This window comes from Mytilus trossulus, chromosome 11 (genome assembly GCF_036588685.1).
Source record: "Mytilus trossulus isolate FHL-02 chromosome 11, PNRI_Mtr1.1.1.hap1, whole genome shotgun sequence".
Taxonomy (NCBI): domain Eukaryota; kingdom Metazoa; phylum Mollusca; class Bivalvia; order Mytilida; family Mytilidae; genus Mytilus; species Mytilus trossulus.
This window is the reverse complement of record NC_086383.1, coordinates 1,081,761-1,099,353: the sequence shown is the minus strand read 5'-3', so window position 1 is coordinate 1,099,353 and position 17,593 is coordinate 1,081,761. Positions and strand designations below refer to the sequence as shown.

Below are 17,593 nucleotides of genomic sequence, written 5' to 3'. Positions count from 1 at the left end.
TTTGGTCCAAACAATACGAAGATCTTTTGAAGCAAATGCAAATAAAGCAGAACCTGCTTTTTATAACCAAAATCAAATAACAACTTCTTATTTTTGCCGCAAAATAAAACTGGAAACGTCTTTGTCAAAGCTAAAGAACCGTAAATTTTAAAGTGATTGCGATATCTTTTCTAGACTTTTCATTTCTTTTCACAGTAGACAGTTTTACTTGGAATATTTCTTTATCCATAAAAAACAAACTTCTCCGTATTTATCTCAGGATGTTTCTTGAAATAGTGGTATCAGATTGCTGCAAATGGGTTTACTTGAAACATTCTGCGATTTTCTGATCCACATTCGGACGCATCTATCGTTGGTTGGGCAGCAATGGTTATTTCTAGGTCACAAAGTTGGGCAAACATATTTAATGAATATGTAAATGATGTCATACTGCCTAACATAAAATCGTGCATTGATAAGTATTCAAGAGTAAACATTGTATTCGATGCTAAATTTTTGTGTCAGATGGAAACGTTTTGGTTCTTGTAGAACTCCAAGAGTTTGGAAGTAGTTTTCTCTGTGAAGGTGACAACGAAACGAAATTGCTAAAGTTTCTTGCTGACAAAATTGCTTCTTACGAGACTAATAAAATGTGTATCTTACTCATGGTGAAAATATTCGTTGCAATTTCAATAAGGATACTTCCTATCTACACCTTGTAATCACCAAGAAGCAGATACACGAATGTTTGTCCATGTTCGGCATGATTATGAAAAGTGTTTTAAAATGTAATTTTAGGTAGTTCTGAGACTGATGTAATAGTATCAAGAATAACTGCAATCGCAGAACTAGGTAGAACACATTGTTGATAGGTTATGGAAGGAATAAAGACTTTTTGTGGCTTCCTGTACGTGACATATCAAATGCGTTTGGTCCTTGTGTAGCTGCTCTTTCTTTCGTCCATGCATTCAGTGGATGTGACACTTTGTCGAATTGTCGTAGGGAAGGGAAGAGGTCAGCTTGGCTAACAATGGAAGGTTTTTCAGATGTAAAGGACGTTCTTGTTGCCTTAAATATGAAGCGAGGCACTATGTGAATTGTTTGCCAGTAAGCAGCGGCATTGTGATGCAATTCCGTCTACAAGAAGTTCTTTTCCAAAGAGAAGAAAATCAAGGAGGAGTAGTTTGGGCTCAGCCTGATTCATGTATTCGACAGGTTCATGTACCAAGTCATGAACACTGGGGTTTGATGAAAGGAAGAATTAAAGACAGTTGGAAACCAAAATAGCTTCTGTAACTGCCGTTGCATCCTCGTGTCAGGAACGTTTGAAATACGGAGGCAAAAATCCAGTTGTGTTGGTAACTGTAAATTCTACCGTTCTGGCCTTCCGTGTATGGGTTGTTTAGGCAACTGTCGGATAATTATAAGATAAGCAACCTGTCTGTCAAATCAAACTTGGCATTTAAACTTAACAAAGAGTGTTATCACTTGTTAACTTGATGAAATTTAAAAAAATATTTTTTACGTATTTGCTTCAATTTTGGAACCGGAAATCAATATTTTTCTTCTTTTATGTATTGATTTGTCGTACTTGGGAACTGTTTTTTTTTTACATTTTATCATTGAACTATACCTATTACATATCTATCAAGGATTTACATTCCTTGTGAAGTTGCTTGAAAAAATAAAATTTGAAATTTTTGACTTTTTTGCCGGCATTTTGAAACCGGAAGTCACCTTTAGTTTCATTGATGTATTGTCTAGTCGTAATTTAGGAAGTTTCATTTGGTTTTTATCAATTGTTACATTGCATTTTACATACAACACACCTTTCAAAGTATTAACGAATTATTGCCAATTTGTAATGACGCCATTTCCAAAATGTATGGTGGCCATCTTGAAACATAGATTTTTTTTCTGGCCAGCAGCGGATTTTTTATAAGTATCATTTAGTCAACCTTTATACCAAATTTCATGCTTGTATCACGATTTGCACAATTATGTCCATAATATCTCCCACTATATGAAATGGTGGTATAAAGAGTTAAAAATTAAAGGTTTTGATAGAATAAATTTCAGAGAAAAATGGATATTGAAAATTATACAGAATTTCGTAAGAGTTTTTCATAATATAAATATGGTAATTACCACTGCGCGAGCAAACACTGCCCTAGTATATGACTATAAAATATTAATTTTGAAAATATGTGTTAATTCAAATTACATATTTGTTCACAATGAATTATTATACAACAACAGATACAGTAATCGTGAGAAATGCCATTTTTTACCTGATAAAATCAAATATGTAAATATCTTTAAAAAAATATGCAATTTTTTTCCGAAATGTCAAGGATTTTCTCCCTAAGAAATAGATTACTTATAACTTGTTACTTCATTTGGCTCCTTTTTTTTAAACTTTTTTTCATTCAAGCGTCAGTGATGATTCTTTGTAGACTTAAAAGAGGGACGAAAGATACCCAAAGGACAGTCAAACTCATAAATCTAAAACAAACTGACAACGCCATGGCTAAAAATGAAAAAAAAAAACCAAAAGACAAACAATATTACACATGACACAACATAGAAAACTAAAGAATAAACAACTCGAACCCCACAAAAAACCAGGGGTGACCTCAGGTGCTCCGGAAGGGTAAGCAGATCCTGCTCCACATGTGGCATCCGTCGTGTTGCTTATGTGATAACAAATCCGGTAAATAGTCTAATAGACCACTTTCGAGTTCATCCGTCACCGGAAAAAACTCGTCAATGATACGCGCCTTTATCACCGTCAATTGTGCGTTTAGGGGCGTCGTCACTTCCTTCCAATGTTGAGCGAGTGGTTGGAAAACTATAATTCTATATTGTACGAATTATTCGGCAAATTGAATTCTCAAAATTGATAATCAACACTGCTGTCATTAGGGAATTGTCAGTAAGTACCTACAGAGCAACCATTATTTCTAGTTTATCCTGCACAAAGACGATCACTAAGACGCTTGATGAACGTAAATAGTGCAGGGATACAGGCGAGCCCCTCTATCTGGTAAATGACGTCATAAAGGCGTGCATAATTGACGAGTTTTTGCCGGTGACGGATGAACTCGAAAGTGGTCTATTCGGTAGGTCACATTCATGAAAGGGAAGGGGATTGTAGTTACGACGTAAGGAACATATCCGATATCATTTTTGAAACGGTTATTCCATAACGGTCAACCAACTCGTGATGGCGTCCGTAAAATTTGCAAAGGGATGATGTCAATTTTACCATTTAGAACTCTTGGTTTAATAACTTCCTTGTGAGCAGCAACTCGCGTCTGGCGTACAACATGTTATTCCTGGTATATTTTTATATAAATTGGTTCTCAGTTTTGAGTATATGTGTTGTATATGTTGTATGTCTGTTGTTGTCTCTTAGTTTGTCGGGTTGTTGTCTCTTTGACACATTCCCCAATTCCATTCACAAGTTTATGTATTTATAAAACTTCTGGAAATAAGATATTCTTCAAAACCAAGTTTAGAAATTTGAATTTATTTAAGAAAATCAGGAAATCTTTGAGATGTTTTATGAGATCAAAATAAGTCTCTTTATAAGAGATCTAAATGAAGCTGGTGTGTTTCTCTCCAGAAATATATATGAAACATTCTTAAAAGTTGCATGCTACAGGGTTTCACTTCACATGGAAAATTTAGTATACAATATCTACCACGAGTACAGACAAACTCAACAACAAGTTGATAATATGAAAGAAACTCAAATAGAAAGATACATATAAGTAACTTCATCCAGATTATAGAAAACACTTAGTGCTTAAACTCATATTGTAATTAGTTTATGCAATTTGCATTATACTTCAAGTGTGTACATACTGAGATTTGCAATAGATTTATGGAAAAAAAAAAGATGAACAACCCCAAGCAACGAATGAAATAGTCGATCTTTAAAATGTATTTTCAAATAGCAGCTGTGTATTGTCCAAGGACACAGTTATCGTCCTTTGGTTTTCGTTGTCTACGAATATAGTCCCTAGTGTAAACAGTGTATAACTTGCATGTTGTATTTGATACACTTTCCCAATTTATTTCCTGATATCAAATGCATGAAATATCAAGTAGGGGGATGTTAAAAAAATTTGGGTGCTGAATCTTTATGTCAAGTGGTGAATTGGTCCAGTTCTAAAAGGTCAAATTTTATCACATCTGAAGCTGTCAAACTGACTTTTACACCCCTTAACACAGAATTGTCAATATTTTGAGTTAGAGCTGGTAGAAGTTTCTATAATTTTGATATTATTTGTCTCAGTGGTAGTACACTACACTGTAAAAAAATTTTTGAGAAAAAGCAGGTGCGATTTTTTTAATTTTAATTTATTGTCTAAAAGAAATGCACAACAAAATAACTGTGTTCTCGGGCCATATATACATTTACTCATTACAACTATCCAACATTATTTTCAACTGTCGTGCGCAAGAATGTACAACTATTACATATTTTAAGTCAAGGCAATTAAACTTCATAATTATCTTCTTCTGTTCACAGTAAATCATTTCAATTCATAGGGAAACAAAAATTCAGCAACAATCTTTTGATGACCAGTGCGCAGTCTAGATTCACGTATTGCTTTTCGTTTTATAAAGAAAGCAACTTGTTTGAACTTGTGCAAGTGTTTTCGGATGGAAAATCCTGATCCATATTGAATTAAAGTATAGCATTGGCATAGATAAAATTACTAAAACATTTCCTATCACGATCAGTTCGACATTTTATACCAAATTGTTTACTCACTTATTTTTTATTTTTGCACAATTATTCTTTACAATCTATCACCCTATCTTTCTTTATTCTATTTCCCCCCCATTATTCTCTATAATTCTGTAAACCCGTTCACACCCTCATACACTAGCAGACTAGACTATAATTGGTTTGTTTGATTTTCATTTAGTTTACAGAAAATATTTTCTTTGACCTGTTAATAAACGTACAAAATGAAAGAAATTTGAACCACACAATGCATTTCACTTACTAAATAGCAGATTAAATGACAGCAATTTATTTTTATCATTGAGATACTTGTGGGTGTTCTGTTTTCTTAAAGTCACAAAAAGAAAAATATACGAAAACGAACAAAGGTGTGAGACATGCAATAGTATGTAAACAGTTCAAAATCTGATGCTTGTGAATGGTTATTTATGTCCAGTTGCAAATATTACATGCATATACGAACGCTTAAACGTAAATTTGATATAAAATACTTAACCGACACGCTGAGCAGAGAATTACATTTGCTATTTTACAATTTAACTTATGCATTCTGTGTGGTTGAATTTGTTGCCTATGTTGTAATAACATGAGCATCACAACGAGTGCCACATGTGGAGAAGGATCTACTTACCATTCCGGAGCACCCGAGGTCACCCCAAGTTTTTGGTGGGGTTTGTGTTGCTAAGTGTTTAGTTTTCTGTGTTGTTTCTTGTGCACTATTATTTTTTTGTTTGTCTTTCTTATTTAAAGTGTTGTCAGTCTTTTTTTCGATTTATGAGTTTGACTGTTCCTCTTGTATCTTTGGTCCCTCTTTAACAATGTAATAGATGCATTCTGCTTGGATAAGTTTGTTGCCTAGTTTAAGAAATAAAAGGTTGAAATGAAATAAGGATATTTAAAAATGGCCTTAAAGATTGTAAAACAAATTTGAACATATTTGTGTTACCATATTACTTAAGATGAATTTTCGTCATTGCCCCTGGTAGATCAAACTTTCAACTTTGAAATCACTTAAACGTTAAAATGATAAACCATTTGTTTTTGTGAGATTATTTGTCTAAGCAAAAAGGTTTCATTGATAAATATCAATATTGAGTTTATTCAAAATAAAAACAAACTTTTGAAATATCGTTTATGTTTGAACAGATCGACAGAGTTTACTTTATTTCATATAAATTATCTTAATCCGTGCATAAGACAAACACAAAATCTGACAACCAAACGCTGCAGGTAGACTTATTATTAACAACACATTTTTCACATAAAAACTATTTGTTATTAATACATTCCGGTACGAATACATTCCAGACCGGATAAATTCCTTTCAATAAAAGAAAAATATTTATTTTAAAGGCATCGTCAGTTTAATTTTGTTTTTGACAGATAAGTATAAACATGAATTTAGTATCTTTCGTCCCTCATAACACGTAAAAAAGTACATTTTGTAGTATATTTGAAATGAAGCGATTTATAAAAAATAATTACATGTACTAGTCTTGTTCCCGGTCCTTTATCTGTATGAATCAGATACCAGTATATGTGATAAAATTGAGAAAGGAAATGGTCAATATGTCAAAGCGACAACCACCCGACCATAGAGCAGACAACAACCGAAGGCAACCAATGGGTCTTCAATGTAGCGAGAATGCCCGCACCCGTAGGTGTCCTTCAGCTGGCCCCTAAAAATATGCATAATAGTACAGTGATAATGGACGTCATACTAAACTCCGAATTATACACAAGAAACTAAAATTTAAAATCATACAAGACCAACAAAGGCCAGAGGCTCCTGACTTGGGACAGGCGCAAAATTGCGGCGGGGTTAAACATGTTTATGAGATCTCAACCCTCCCCCTATACCTCTAGCCAATGTAGAAAAGTAAAAGAATAACAATACGCACATTAAAATTCAGTTCAAGAGAAGTCCGAGTCCGATGTCAAAAGATGTAACAAAAGAAAATAAATAAAATGACAATAATACATAAATAACAACAGACTACTAGCAGTTAACTGACATGCCAGCTCCAGACCTCAATTAAACTGATTGAAAGATTATGTCTTCATCATATGAATATCAGGCACAATCCCTCCCGTTAGGGGTTTAGTATCATACTATCATAACATATATGAGAAGAACATAACCCGTGTCATGACAACAACTGTTTTTTAGAAATAAATGTGTTTAGTTCCGATGCAAAGACCCTATCAGTGAATCAATATTAAAGCCAAAATATGAAATCTTTAATGACCTGACAACAGTATCGTAACTATATCCCCTTCTAATAAGTCTATATTATGATACTAAACCCCTAACGGGAGGGATTGTGCCTGATATTCATATGATGAAGACATAATCTTTCAATCAGTTTAATTGAGGTCTGGAGCTGGCATGTCAGTTAACTGCTAGTAGTCTGTTGTTATTTATGTATTATTGTCATTTTATTTATTTTCTTTTGTTACATCTTTTGACATCGGACTCGGACTTCTCTTGAACTGAATTTTAATGTGCGTATTGTTATTCTTTTACTTTTCTACATTGGCTAGAGGTATAGGGGGAGGGTTGAGATCTCATAAACATGTTGAACCCCGACGCAATTTTGCGCCTGTCCCAAAAGAGTACGTTACAGAAAAGTGAACCAGCCTAGACACGTATAAGACTCATGTTCCAAATTCTTTCAAACTCACCATTCTACAGAATTTTACGTTTTAAAATAAACCCTAGATAATTTATATAACGTTTTGAATACACGACTGTGTGGCTATGTAACAGAGTTTTTACATAGATTTTCTAAAATGTGTCAAATGAAGTACCATCAAATCATTTTTATGTCCCATTTATGGGCGTTTATGTTTTCTGGTCTGTGCGTCCGTCCGTCCGTCCGTTCGTTTCTCCGTTCGTCCATCTGTCCCGCTTCGGGTTAAATATTTTGGTCGAGGTAGTTTTTGATGAAGTTGAAATCCGATCAACTTGAACATAGTACAAATGTTCCCTATGATATGATCTTTCTTATTTTTATGTTAAAATAGATTTTCACGGTTCATTAAACATGGAAAATGTTAGTGCGGAGGGGACATCCGTGTACTGGTGACAAATTCTTGTTTAATTTTTTTCTATAGTGTTTTCGTAGATTGTATTGTAACACCAATGTTATAGTTTGGGGAGAAGGTTGAACAAGCTCATAATCATGCTTCTTAACCCCGCTACATGCTGTATGTATGTGCCTGTCCCAAGTCTGGAGCATGTAATTTAGTGGTTGTCGTTTGTTGATGTGTTACATATTTGTTTTTCGTTATTTTTTGTATATAATTTAGGTCGGAAGTTTTCTCGTTTGAATAGTTTTACATTTGTCATTTCGGGGCCATATAGGTGACTATGTGTATGGGGTTTGTTCATTGTTGAAGGTCGTATGGTGACCTATTGTATAGTTTTTAATTTTTGTTTCATTTGGTCTCTTCTTTTGATATATTCACCCCAGCTCAATTTTTATATAGCTGTCCAAACTCAGCATCCTATATCTCAGTGGTTGCTGGGTTGTTGGTGCTTGGTGCCAGGTTCACTTGGTTTTTATTTGATGTTGTGAATATAATTCAAGGTGTTGATTTTTTGTTTCAATATTTTTGTATGTGTCATGCCGGGGACTTTTATAGCTTACAATATGAAATAGTTTTTGTTCATTAATTAGAGTCGCACAGTGACCTATAATTATTTTACATTTGAGAAGATTTGTTATAACTTTAAATAAAACAAAGTTTAACTATAATTATTAAAACGAAAAAAAACCAAGGAAAACAAAAAAATAGGCATTAAAATTTGAAAGATTATATCATAAGGAACATGTATACTAAGTTTCAAGTTGATTGGATTTCAACTTCTACCTCGACCAAAGACTTTAACCAAAACGTTAACCTGAGGCGGGACGAACGGACGAACAGACGAACGGAAGAACGGTACAACGTACAGACGAACGGAAGAACAGTACAACGAACAGACAAACGAACGGACGCACAGACTAGAAAACATTTTGCCCATAAATGGGACATACAAAAAAACTCAATGTTGAAATAAATTTATGTTGCTAGATTTAGATTAAGAACGTGTTATTAACTTTTTGATAATCATGCTGTAACTAAGAAATTTTTCCCTTATGCATTGTAAGGATTTCTTTTCAGGGTCTTTATTGTTCGTTTTGTGTTGGTTTTGCCAGATCTTCAAAAATCAAAATCGACACTTTGAAAACTGTTAAAACCAAATTAGACAAAACGTTTAACCAAAGTATATAATACTTATGTGTTCATAAATAAATCGATTCATGTTCCATAATCTTAATTATGTTGGCCTTACTGGTAAATCGAACTGTGCGTTTGCTAAAAAAAATGTGCACTGTTAAATGAATGTAACAAAATAATTGCGTTTTATTTTGGTCCACATATTTCCGTCATAAAAATATGATATCAAATGTCATCGGTCGTGCATCATTAATTGGTTTGCTTATTTTACTTGCAAATAATTATTTTTGCATATTCAATGTCATAGAATAATTTGAAACCATCTTCAAGACAGACCTATCCAATTTGGCGGGAAAAAGTCTTTCATATCATCACTAAAATCTGATCTCAGCGAGCTGTTTTGTCTCGCAACATCTTTAAAATACACTGTATTTCCATTATTTAACCAGGCTGCCCACCAACCGAAAGAGCCAACAGTTATTATGGTATGATTACATTTGGATAACGCACACATGTCTACATTTCGTGAATTAGCTTCCACGTGTATTACGTCACTTCCGTTTATATTGTCTGCTCGCCATTTTACAGCATCTTTTGAATGTCCGGTGAATACCAAAAATAAACAGTTTTTAAATTTTGATCGGTAATATTGCAGTGCTTTTTCCATATATTCTTTATTTACAGTTTGATATCCATATTTTATATTATAATCTTTTAAGTAATCTCCCCTTCGGAGATGTATTCCAATAACTTGTAAATTTTCGGAAATACCATGTTGTTTAATATAAGAACTAGTGTATTTATTTATTATAGACTGTGCTTGAGTTTGTACTTCCTTTGTAAAAACAAACTGTTTTCTAATTTCAAATTCGAATTTGTCGAAGTATTTCCACGATTGTAAATACGACCTATGTTGAGAATTTCTCCTTCTGTTAAAACTAATTGTTTCTATGTCGTACGCACATGGTCTTTTTTCACCCACTACTTGAACATTGACACCACAAACTGATGACGTATTATTCAATTTGAGTACGTTTAAGTTTGGGAAAACTGTGTTGATATGGTCCTTGTTTTCGAGAACTAATATCATTCTCTTATTTATAGCGATTCCATAAAGTGAAGCATACATGAACATAAGATTTCCTAGTCCACCTCTGAAATACGGACACAAGTAGGTAGGCGGGTCAAAATATAGGACGACCATTGATTGGTTGATGAAGAAAACGCTGACAACAGTCATACAAAATACACATACAGATATTACAGAATAAACTGCTGAAAAAAATAAAATAAAAATAAACTAAATGCATGACATTTAAAAATTTAGTGGTTGTAAAAGAAACTTAACTATTTGTATTTCTAGTGCGGGATTGTCTCGCTGCATTGAAGACCCATTAGTGACCTTGGCTGTTATCTGCACATTGGTCGGGTTGTTGTCTCTTTGACATATTCCTCATTTCCATTCTCAATTTTAGATATTTATTTTTGGTAATGAACGCACATCCTTTAGCGGTGGAGGTCTCAACAATCATATTTGGGTACAGCCGTGTGCCTTGGAATATGTATTATGGAATTTAGCAAGTTTTGAAGAACAATGACATAACTTTTTTTCACATTTTATGTACGGTGTTCCCTTTAAAGTTACAGTGTGTTTGTTTTGTGGAGAAAAACATGGATTTGTTGAGCTCTTTGAACACATGCATGTAAAAAATGTTGACTATAATCATTTCTTCGAATAATGTGAATCTAGGATTTCTCCCTGGTCAAATTGAACAAAATAACTTATGTTTTGTCCAATAAAAAAAATGTATACGCGTAAAGAATTTATTTTACCTGGTTATGTTTGGCATCTGAAGTAACGATACCCATCATTTAGTGTGAGCTTGTTTTAATTGTGTCTTAAATTTAGTGTGAGAAAACACTATCGACTTAATCATAACTTTAAAAAAAAAGTCTTTGATTGAAAAATACAACAAAACCTTACAACGAGTGCAACATGTAAATTGATAATGTTGAGCAGGATCTGCATAAACATCACAGGGCACTCGGTCTGTAAGTCTTTCGTGTTGCTTATAAAAAAGAAGATGTGGTATAATACTATTATTGCCAATGAGACAACTATCCACAAAAGATCAAAATGACACAAACATTAACAACTATAGATAACCGTACGGCCTTCAACAATGAGCAAAGCCTCAGTCTATAATTTTTCTGTAATGTATATTTTGAGTTGTTTGTCTTTTTGCTGGTTGTCGATTTTTGCTATGAATATGTCTCTCCTCGACTTATTAGTTTAAATCTAGCTTTGGTATCGTCTTCCTCGTGTTTAATTCATACACACCTTTTCGAGAACAACATTGCTTTTGTGTACGCATGACAATCTGAAAGAAATATAAATTTATAAGATGAACACATTCTAATTACTTTAAGGTGGTACCCAACACTTAAAATTAATTTGGCTCAATTAATTTTCATAAAATTTTGACAATGTATTTACTTGGACCCTTTAACAAAAATATAAAAAATTAAAAAACTTTGAACCAACTGTTTTGTCAGAAAAATTACAGTGGTTATATAGCAGTTTGACAAACACTTATTTTGATCATTGAGAAGCTTGATATTCCATTTACAACACAACGTAATTAAAACGTTTAGCTGACTTTACAGAGTTATCTCCCTGTAGTGTTAGGTACCATCTTAACTTTGTAATTTGTTGAAACTGAATAAATATACTCTCATACTGAAATATGTGTCAACTTTTAAGGAAAGATATTAACCTCCAGATCGAATTAACGGAAGTCTACCGATAAAATGAAATTTTGTCTCAAAAGAAGAGATTGAACAATTAACAACCATTTTTTTGTGCAGACACAAAATCTTTGCTTGACATATGCTATTTCAAGAATATCAAAAGGAGAAAGTGAAAAATAAGCAGTCATGGATATCTAGGAATACTAGTTGCATTGGCCTATCAATGATTTGAATGGGGACATATAGTTGGACCCCCCTTTTGTCCTGGGTTGGGACCCCCTTTTTAAAATGGCTGGATCCGCCCCGGAGTTTTGAAAGAATTTGTTAAAAGCTGTAAATTTTGATAGCTGAAATTGTTTACATGCAATTGACAATACCTAATATCGTACAAACATGTAATAATATATAATAATAAATCTATTTACTTGATTTTTTTCATTAATTCTGTGGCTTTCGATTTCAATAAGATTAAAACCTTGAATTTTATAAAGTATATGTCCAGTGACGAATATGTCATATACAATCAGAACTAATAAGAAAGACCGGAATAATGTAATAACAGAATACATAACATTGAGATAGATAAATGTAAGTTTCAAGGTTGTATGATAGTTTCCACTTTCTTGTCCCCTTTTCTGCGGCTGCAAAATACGTGCTAAAAGATTTTTGGGACTGTCACTTGAGAATGAGTATCAGAAAGGGAGGGACAATTTGCCTCACAATAGGCCAAAAACGGACCAGTCAAACAGTTGTTTGCAAGGGTTCCTAACGTGCAGTGAGCGTGATACTATCTTTACATGATTCATTAGGCCTTGAAGTCATAAAACTTTCGAGTCAGTTGTTTGTACTCGTACACCAAAATCAATCGTATTGGATTTAATGGATTTCATGTTTCGAGCATGATTTTTGCACTGAGCAAAGTTTAAATGACTTCAATCCCCGATAAAGCTTCCATACTCTGATCCAACGTGGCTGCGTACTTTTACATCCCGCATTTCCAAAACATGTAACCCCTCCTTTTTTGTGGGTTTTTACTGACTGTCGGATGAAGATGAAATTGACCATTTTCTATTCAGTAGTCACCCTTAAAGAGGATCGGTGGTAGGGGTGAAGTTTTTAAACAGATTGTAGTACTATATGATAATTGATATCAGAGAAAAAGATATCCTGCGCATACAAAATCAAAACTTCTTAAATAATTGATAAACCAACTTATGTCTTAATTTGTTTAAAAATAAATACTCTTTTCTTTTTGTAAGATTGAAGCACAATGTTACAGTTCGAGTCGTCTTGTAAATATTCAAAATCAAAAGGAAAACAGATAAATGTATGAAATACTCCAATATATTTTTTTATCAGAATTCATATACAATACTTATCATATTTATCTTAATATACTAAAGCTAAATTAACCTGTTGAGGGAAAGTAGTTCCAAGGTCTAGTTCACTACGACTTAAGGGACATTTTGGTCCATATTTATCACTCGTGACCGGAAGTCATTACAAGACTAATTGTCACTACCGACTACGCTATCTACTATATTAATATAACCTGACCTTATCATAAACCTACTACGTGTCTATTTATAATTCAAGTTTATTTGCTCCATACGGTATCAATAATTCACACCTTTCACAATCATCACATGGTAATACATTCCCAATATTTTCCGTTTGTAGTAACCAGAAATACGGGGTTTGGGAACATTATTTTGTTCCCTTGCCTCTTGGCAACTGCATTTTTCTTGATAAAAAAAAAAAAAAGGAATATGAAAGATGACACACACCAAAAAATACACCCCCAAAAACTATAAGACCAGGATTTGTTTTGCTTGTCATTTTTTGGGTCAAATAGTGGAGATCAGAATATTCTTTATGAAAAAGCCATAACCCCTCGAAGTTAAATGTTCGTTCCTTAATGATAAGATTGAGAACGGAAATGAGGAATATAACAAAGCGACAATAAACCGACTAAAGCAGAAAACAACCGAAGGCCATCAATTGTTCTCAAGATATTGCAATAAAATAATGTAAGACTTTTTGAATACATGCGGGTCAGAGTCATGGTATTTGGGGTTCCGGTTTTAGTAGTTTGTTTATACCACGATTCTTTGAGTCTTCCTATTCACAATGTATCTTTTCTACCCAAGATGCAAGGTTACTATGTTTAAATACCAGTGAATCGATTTATAGTTTGACATATTTCTATTGTTGAAAATCTAATGTTGACCTATGATAGATATCCTGCTGACTGTTTCATAGTATGATTCCAATGTTTAACTAAAATTAATTTGGCTCGTATAATTTTCTTAAAATGTGAACAAAGTATTTACTTTGACCCTTTCACAAAAAATAAAAATTTGACCAAATTTGAACCAACCGTTTTATCAGAAAAATTACACTGGTTATATAGCAATTTGACAAACACTTATTTTGATCATTGTGAATCTTTTCGTTGCCTTCACAATACAACGTTATTAAAACGTTTAGCTGATATTACAGAGTTATCTCCCTGTAGTGTTAGGTACCACCTTAATAATAAAATTTGAGTAGAAAGTATAAACTTATAAACATTTTTCCTATTAGAAATTTTAATAGATTTTTCTACTATTTATAAGTACAAGATAATGAATACATATACAAATTAAAACATAATAATAATGGGGAGGGGGCTAGGATGAACAATTTTGACCTGCTTTTTTTTTAGCTGTTATATCTGTCCTGCCTTTTTATTTTTCACTCTGTTCGGTCCAGCCTTTATTTTTTTTAGTTTATCCTGACTTTTTTTATCTAAATTGTTGTCCTGACTTTTTTTTTTTGCAAATGTCTCATCCTGCCTTTTTTTTTACTCAAAACTCCTATCCTGCCTATTTTTTTCAAATTTCATCCTAGCCCCCCCCCCCCCCCCCCCCCCCCCCCCATAAAAATCAAATGGTAGCTCCCTAAGTCAGTAGTTTGGAGTTAAGACAACAAAATGTACTGTTATAGTTATGACATATGTTACAAATGATGATATTTATTTTTAGAGAAAAAACATCATATGATCCGAGCATGCGAGAATTCTTTGTAGATAAAGTTAGCGAATTCAAGGCATGATCAAATAAAATGGTTTTTTTTTTACAACATTTATTAAAGTACATTTGATGAATCTTGTCCAACTTGAAGTAACTTGTTTACATGCTCATACAATTGGATGGAAAATTCCACATAGGCTGGAATTTCTCTTTTTTTTCTTCTTTTTTTTTTTTTACATTTACTAGTTTTTAATTTTTCGCCAAAATTAATTTCGATTTTCGTAATTTTTACAATAAATATGATGAATCATATGGAGAATATAGTGATATAAAGTAAACAGTTTATTAATATTTATTGGGTTCACACAATTAGTTGTGATGGATAATTTACACAACCAAATAACCCCCTTTGACATAGTGGTGTTATAGAACTGTATTTGTTAAAAAAATCGTGGGAAACTGTTCATTCTACAAACGTTGAACTGTTATAATTTTTTTCACGTTCTAAAAAAAAACTTAGTTTAACTTGAAGAAGACTTAACATTGCCAAATTCTTCATGTAAGATGTCAGTGGGTATCATGCATGCGTATTTCTGTTTTAGTGGGATGGGGGATGAGGTAAGGGCCTATTTGAGTAGAGTGCACAGTATTTCTAGTTGATTATATAAATTCAATAAACACATAAAGACGAACTATAAAGATAGACGCATGTATCATGCGCTCATGTCATAGCTCTTAATTTGTCTTATAGTACACGCGCCTTAGGTTGCGCCCCTTAGTGAAACATGATAGTCATTTCCAAAAATATGATTGTCCGGTAAAATTTCGCCAAACCCCCAAAATAGTATAAAGCTAAAATACTTACAAGTCGAATGTTAAAATCATCAGTGAAAAAATAAATAAATACACAAAACGTACTGTCACGCTAGAAACGAACACTTACAAAAGAGTGAACTTGATTTTTTTTTAATTTCAACTTTTGACTTCCGGTTTAACCTTCCTGTACCTAATATTTAATATTAGTACAAACATTACACCTATATAAGTGTTGAATTTGATTAATAATGAGTAATTTTGAAACTATTTTACGTCCGCACAATAACCATATAACTATTTACAATACATTACATTAAATAATTATTTTTCTTTTTACTATTTATTGGTTATAAAACCTTGTTATTGATAAGACTGGCCTGAGATTATGAATGCAACATGTGTTATCGACAAGAAAATCGTCATTGTTTCGTGACATTATTTGTTTAAATTGTAAAGGTTGTATTTCTACATCAAAACTGTTACCATTTTATATTATTCAGTACCAATAAAATGCATCTTATCGCTTAAATCCAATTAGATTTTCTGATAAAAATCATATGCAAGTTTGATTTTTGTCGTATGTTATAAATGACATTTATATTTATTATAAATATTAAATAAACGCAACGAAGATGTATCGAGCCTGCACGTCTATACATACATGTACGTGTCTGGTTTCAGTTAATACATGCTAAAATGTGTATCTTCTTCTTCTTCTTCTTCTTCGGAAGTCCACCCTATTTGCAGGGTCACCGCATTAAAAATATCCTAGTTTTAGGTTAATTTTTTTTAAAAATGCGTAGTTATTTATAAAATAAATAAAATTGTTAGGATTTAATATGTAACTTAGTTTTAGTAAAACAAAAAAATAAGGATAAAAGGTATCATTTACCCGATAAAGATCGGATATTAATTATGATAAAATCAACTTATAATTTGTAATGATATGTACGGTGTTAAATCAATGGCGAAAATGAAGATAATATCATCATACTAAGGGACGACATCAAAATATCAATAAATGATAAACAACTAAATTCATAGTTAGGTCAAAATTGCTGCAAGTTTTGTTTAATTGACATACATTCATTTTATATATATCCTTATTGGCTAATCAATTTTTCTCAAATTACGTTAAGAAAAAGGGGGGGGGGGGTTAGGGGGGTCAGTGAAATCAAGTCTTTTATCCTACATTGAACTTTTGATGTCGTTCCTAAAATTATAGAAAAAATAAAAATCGAATTTTAAAATCTGCTCACCTATAGATTATATGTCATGTCCGTATATGAGCACGCCTTTTCCTCTTTCTACTTGTGTTTGTCAAACATTTCCTGATAAAGCAAAATATATAAAAGTGTAATTATTATCATTTCAAATAAACGTGTGAGACATTTATGAGCGGTTTATCAAGTCAAAGATTTAATACATTGAACGTCCGATAGAAAAGTAAACAATTGAAATTGATAAATAATATTAAGAAGATATTTTTGTTGTTGCTATTTTTTTTTTTTTTTTTTTGGCGATTTAGACGTCCACAGCATATCACCAGCCCAGTAATCAACACTTCGGTGTTGACATGAATATCAATGATTTGGTAATTTTTACAAATTTCCTGTTAACAAAACTTTGAATTTTTCGAAAAACTAAGGATTTTCTTATCCCAAGCATAGGTCACCTTAGCCGTATTTGGCACAACTTTTTGGAAATTTGAATCCTCAATGCTCCTCAACTTTTATTTGTTTGGCTTAATAAATATTTTGATATGAGCTTCACTGATGAGTCTGGTATAGTTGAAACGCGCGTCTGACGTTCTAAATTATAATCCTGGTACCTTTGATAACTATATGGCATTTAACAAATTTGTACACTTTTATCTATATATTGGAAAGACGACTATTTTTTTTACACACAAATTGGCTTTTTTTTTTCTTCACAAAACACTACAAACGCATCAGGTAAAATATACTAACATCATTTATTCATACAACATTACCGAAATCTTCACAATTTTGGCAATTCTGATAATTCGTAGACGATTTTTGTC

At 32.6% G+C, this 17,593-nt stretch overlaps 1 protein-coding gene across 1 annotated transcript; it reads right to left on the bottom strand.

Annotated features, from left to right (window-relative positions):
• Positions 1–9,132: 9,132 nt before the first annotated feature.
• Positions 9,133–13,214, bottom strand: LOC134690615 (galactoside 2-alpha-L-fucosyltransferase SEC1-like). Its single transcript, XM_063550585.1, has 3 exons — positions 13,133–13,214; positions 11,310–11,349; positions 9,133–10,243 (listed from the first exon to the last, which is right to left on the bottom strand). The coding sequence occupies exons 2-3, from the start codon at positions 11,341–11,343 to the stop codon at positions 9,294–9,296; spliced, it is 984 nt and encodes a 327-aa protein (XP_063406655.1). The 5' UTR covers positions 11,344–11,349; positions 13,133–13,214; the 3' UTR covers positions 9,133–9,293.
• Between the last annotated feature and the right edge of the window lie 4,379 nt (positions 13,215–17,593).

Coding starts and splice junctions, on each gene's coding strand:
- LOC134690615 (XM_063550585.1), bottom strand. CDS start 11,343: ATGCGTACACAAAAGCAATGTTGTTCTCGAAAAG. Junction 10,244..11,309: donor GCAATGTTGTTCTCGAAAAG/GTGTGTATGAAT, acceptor TATTTTTTTCAG/CAGTTTATTCTGTAATATCT.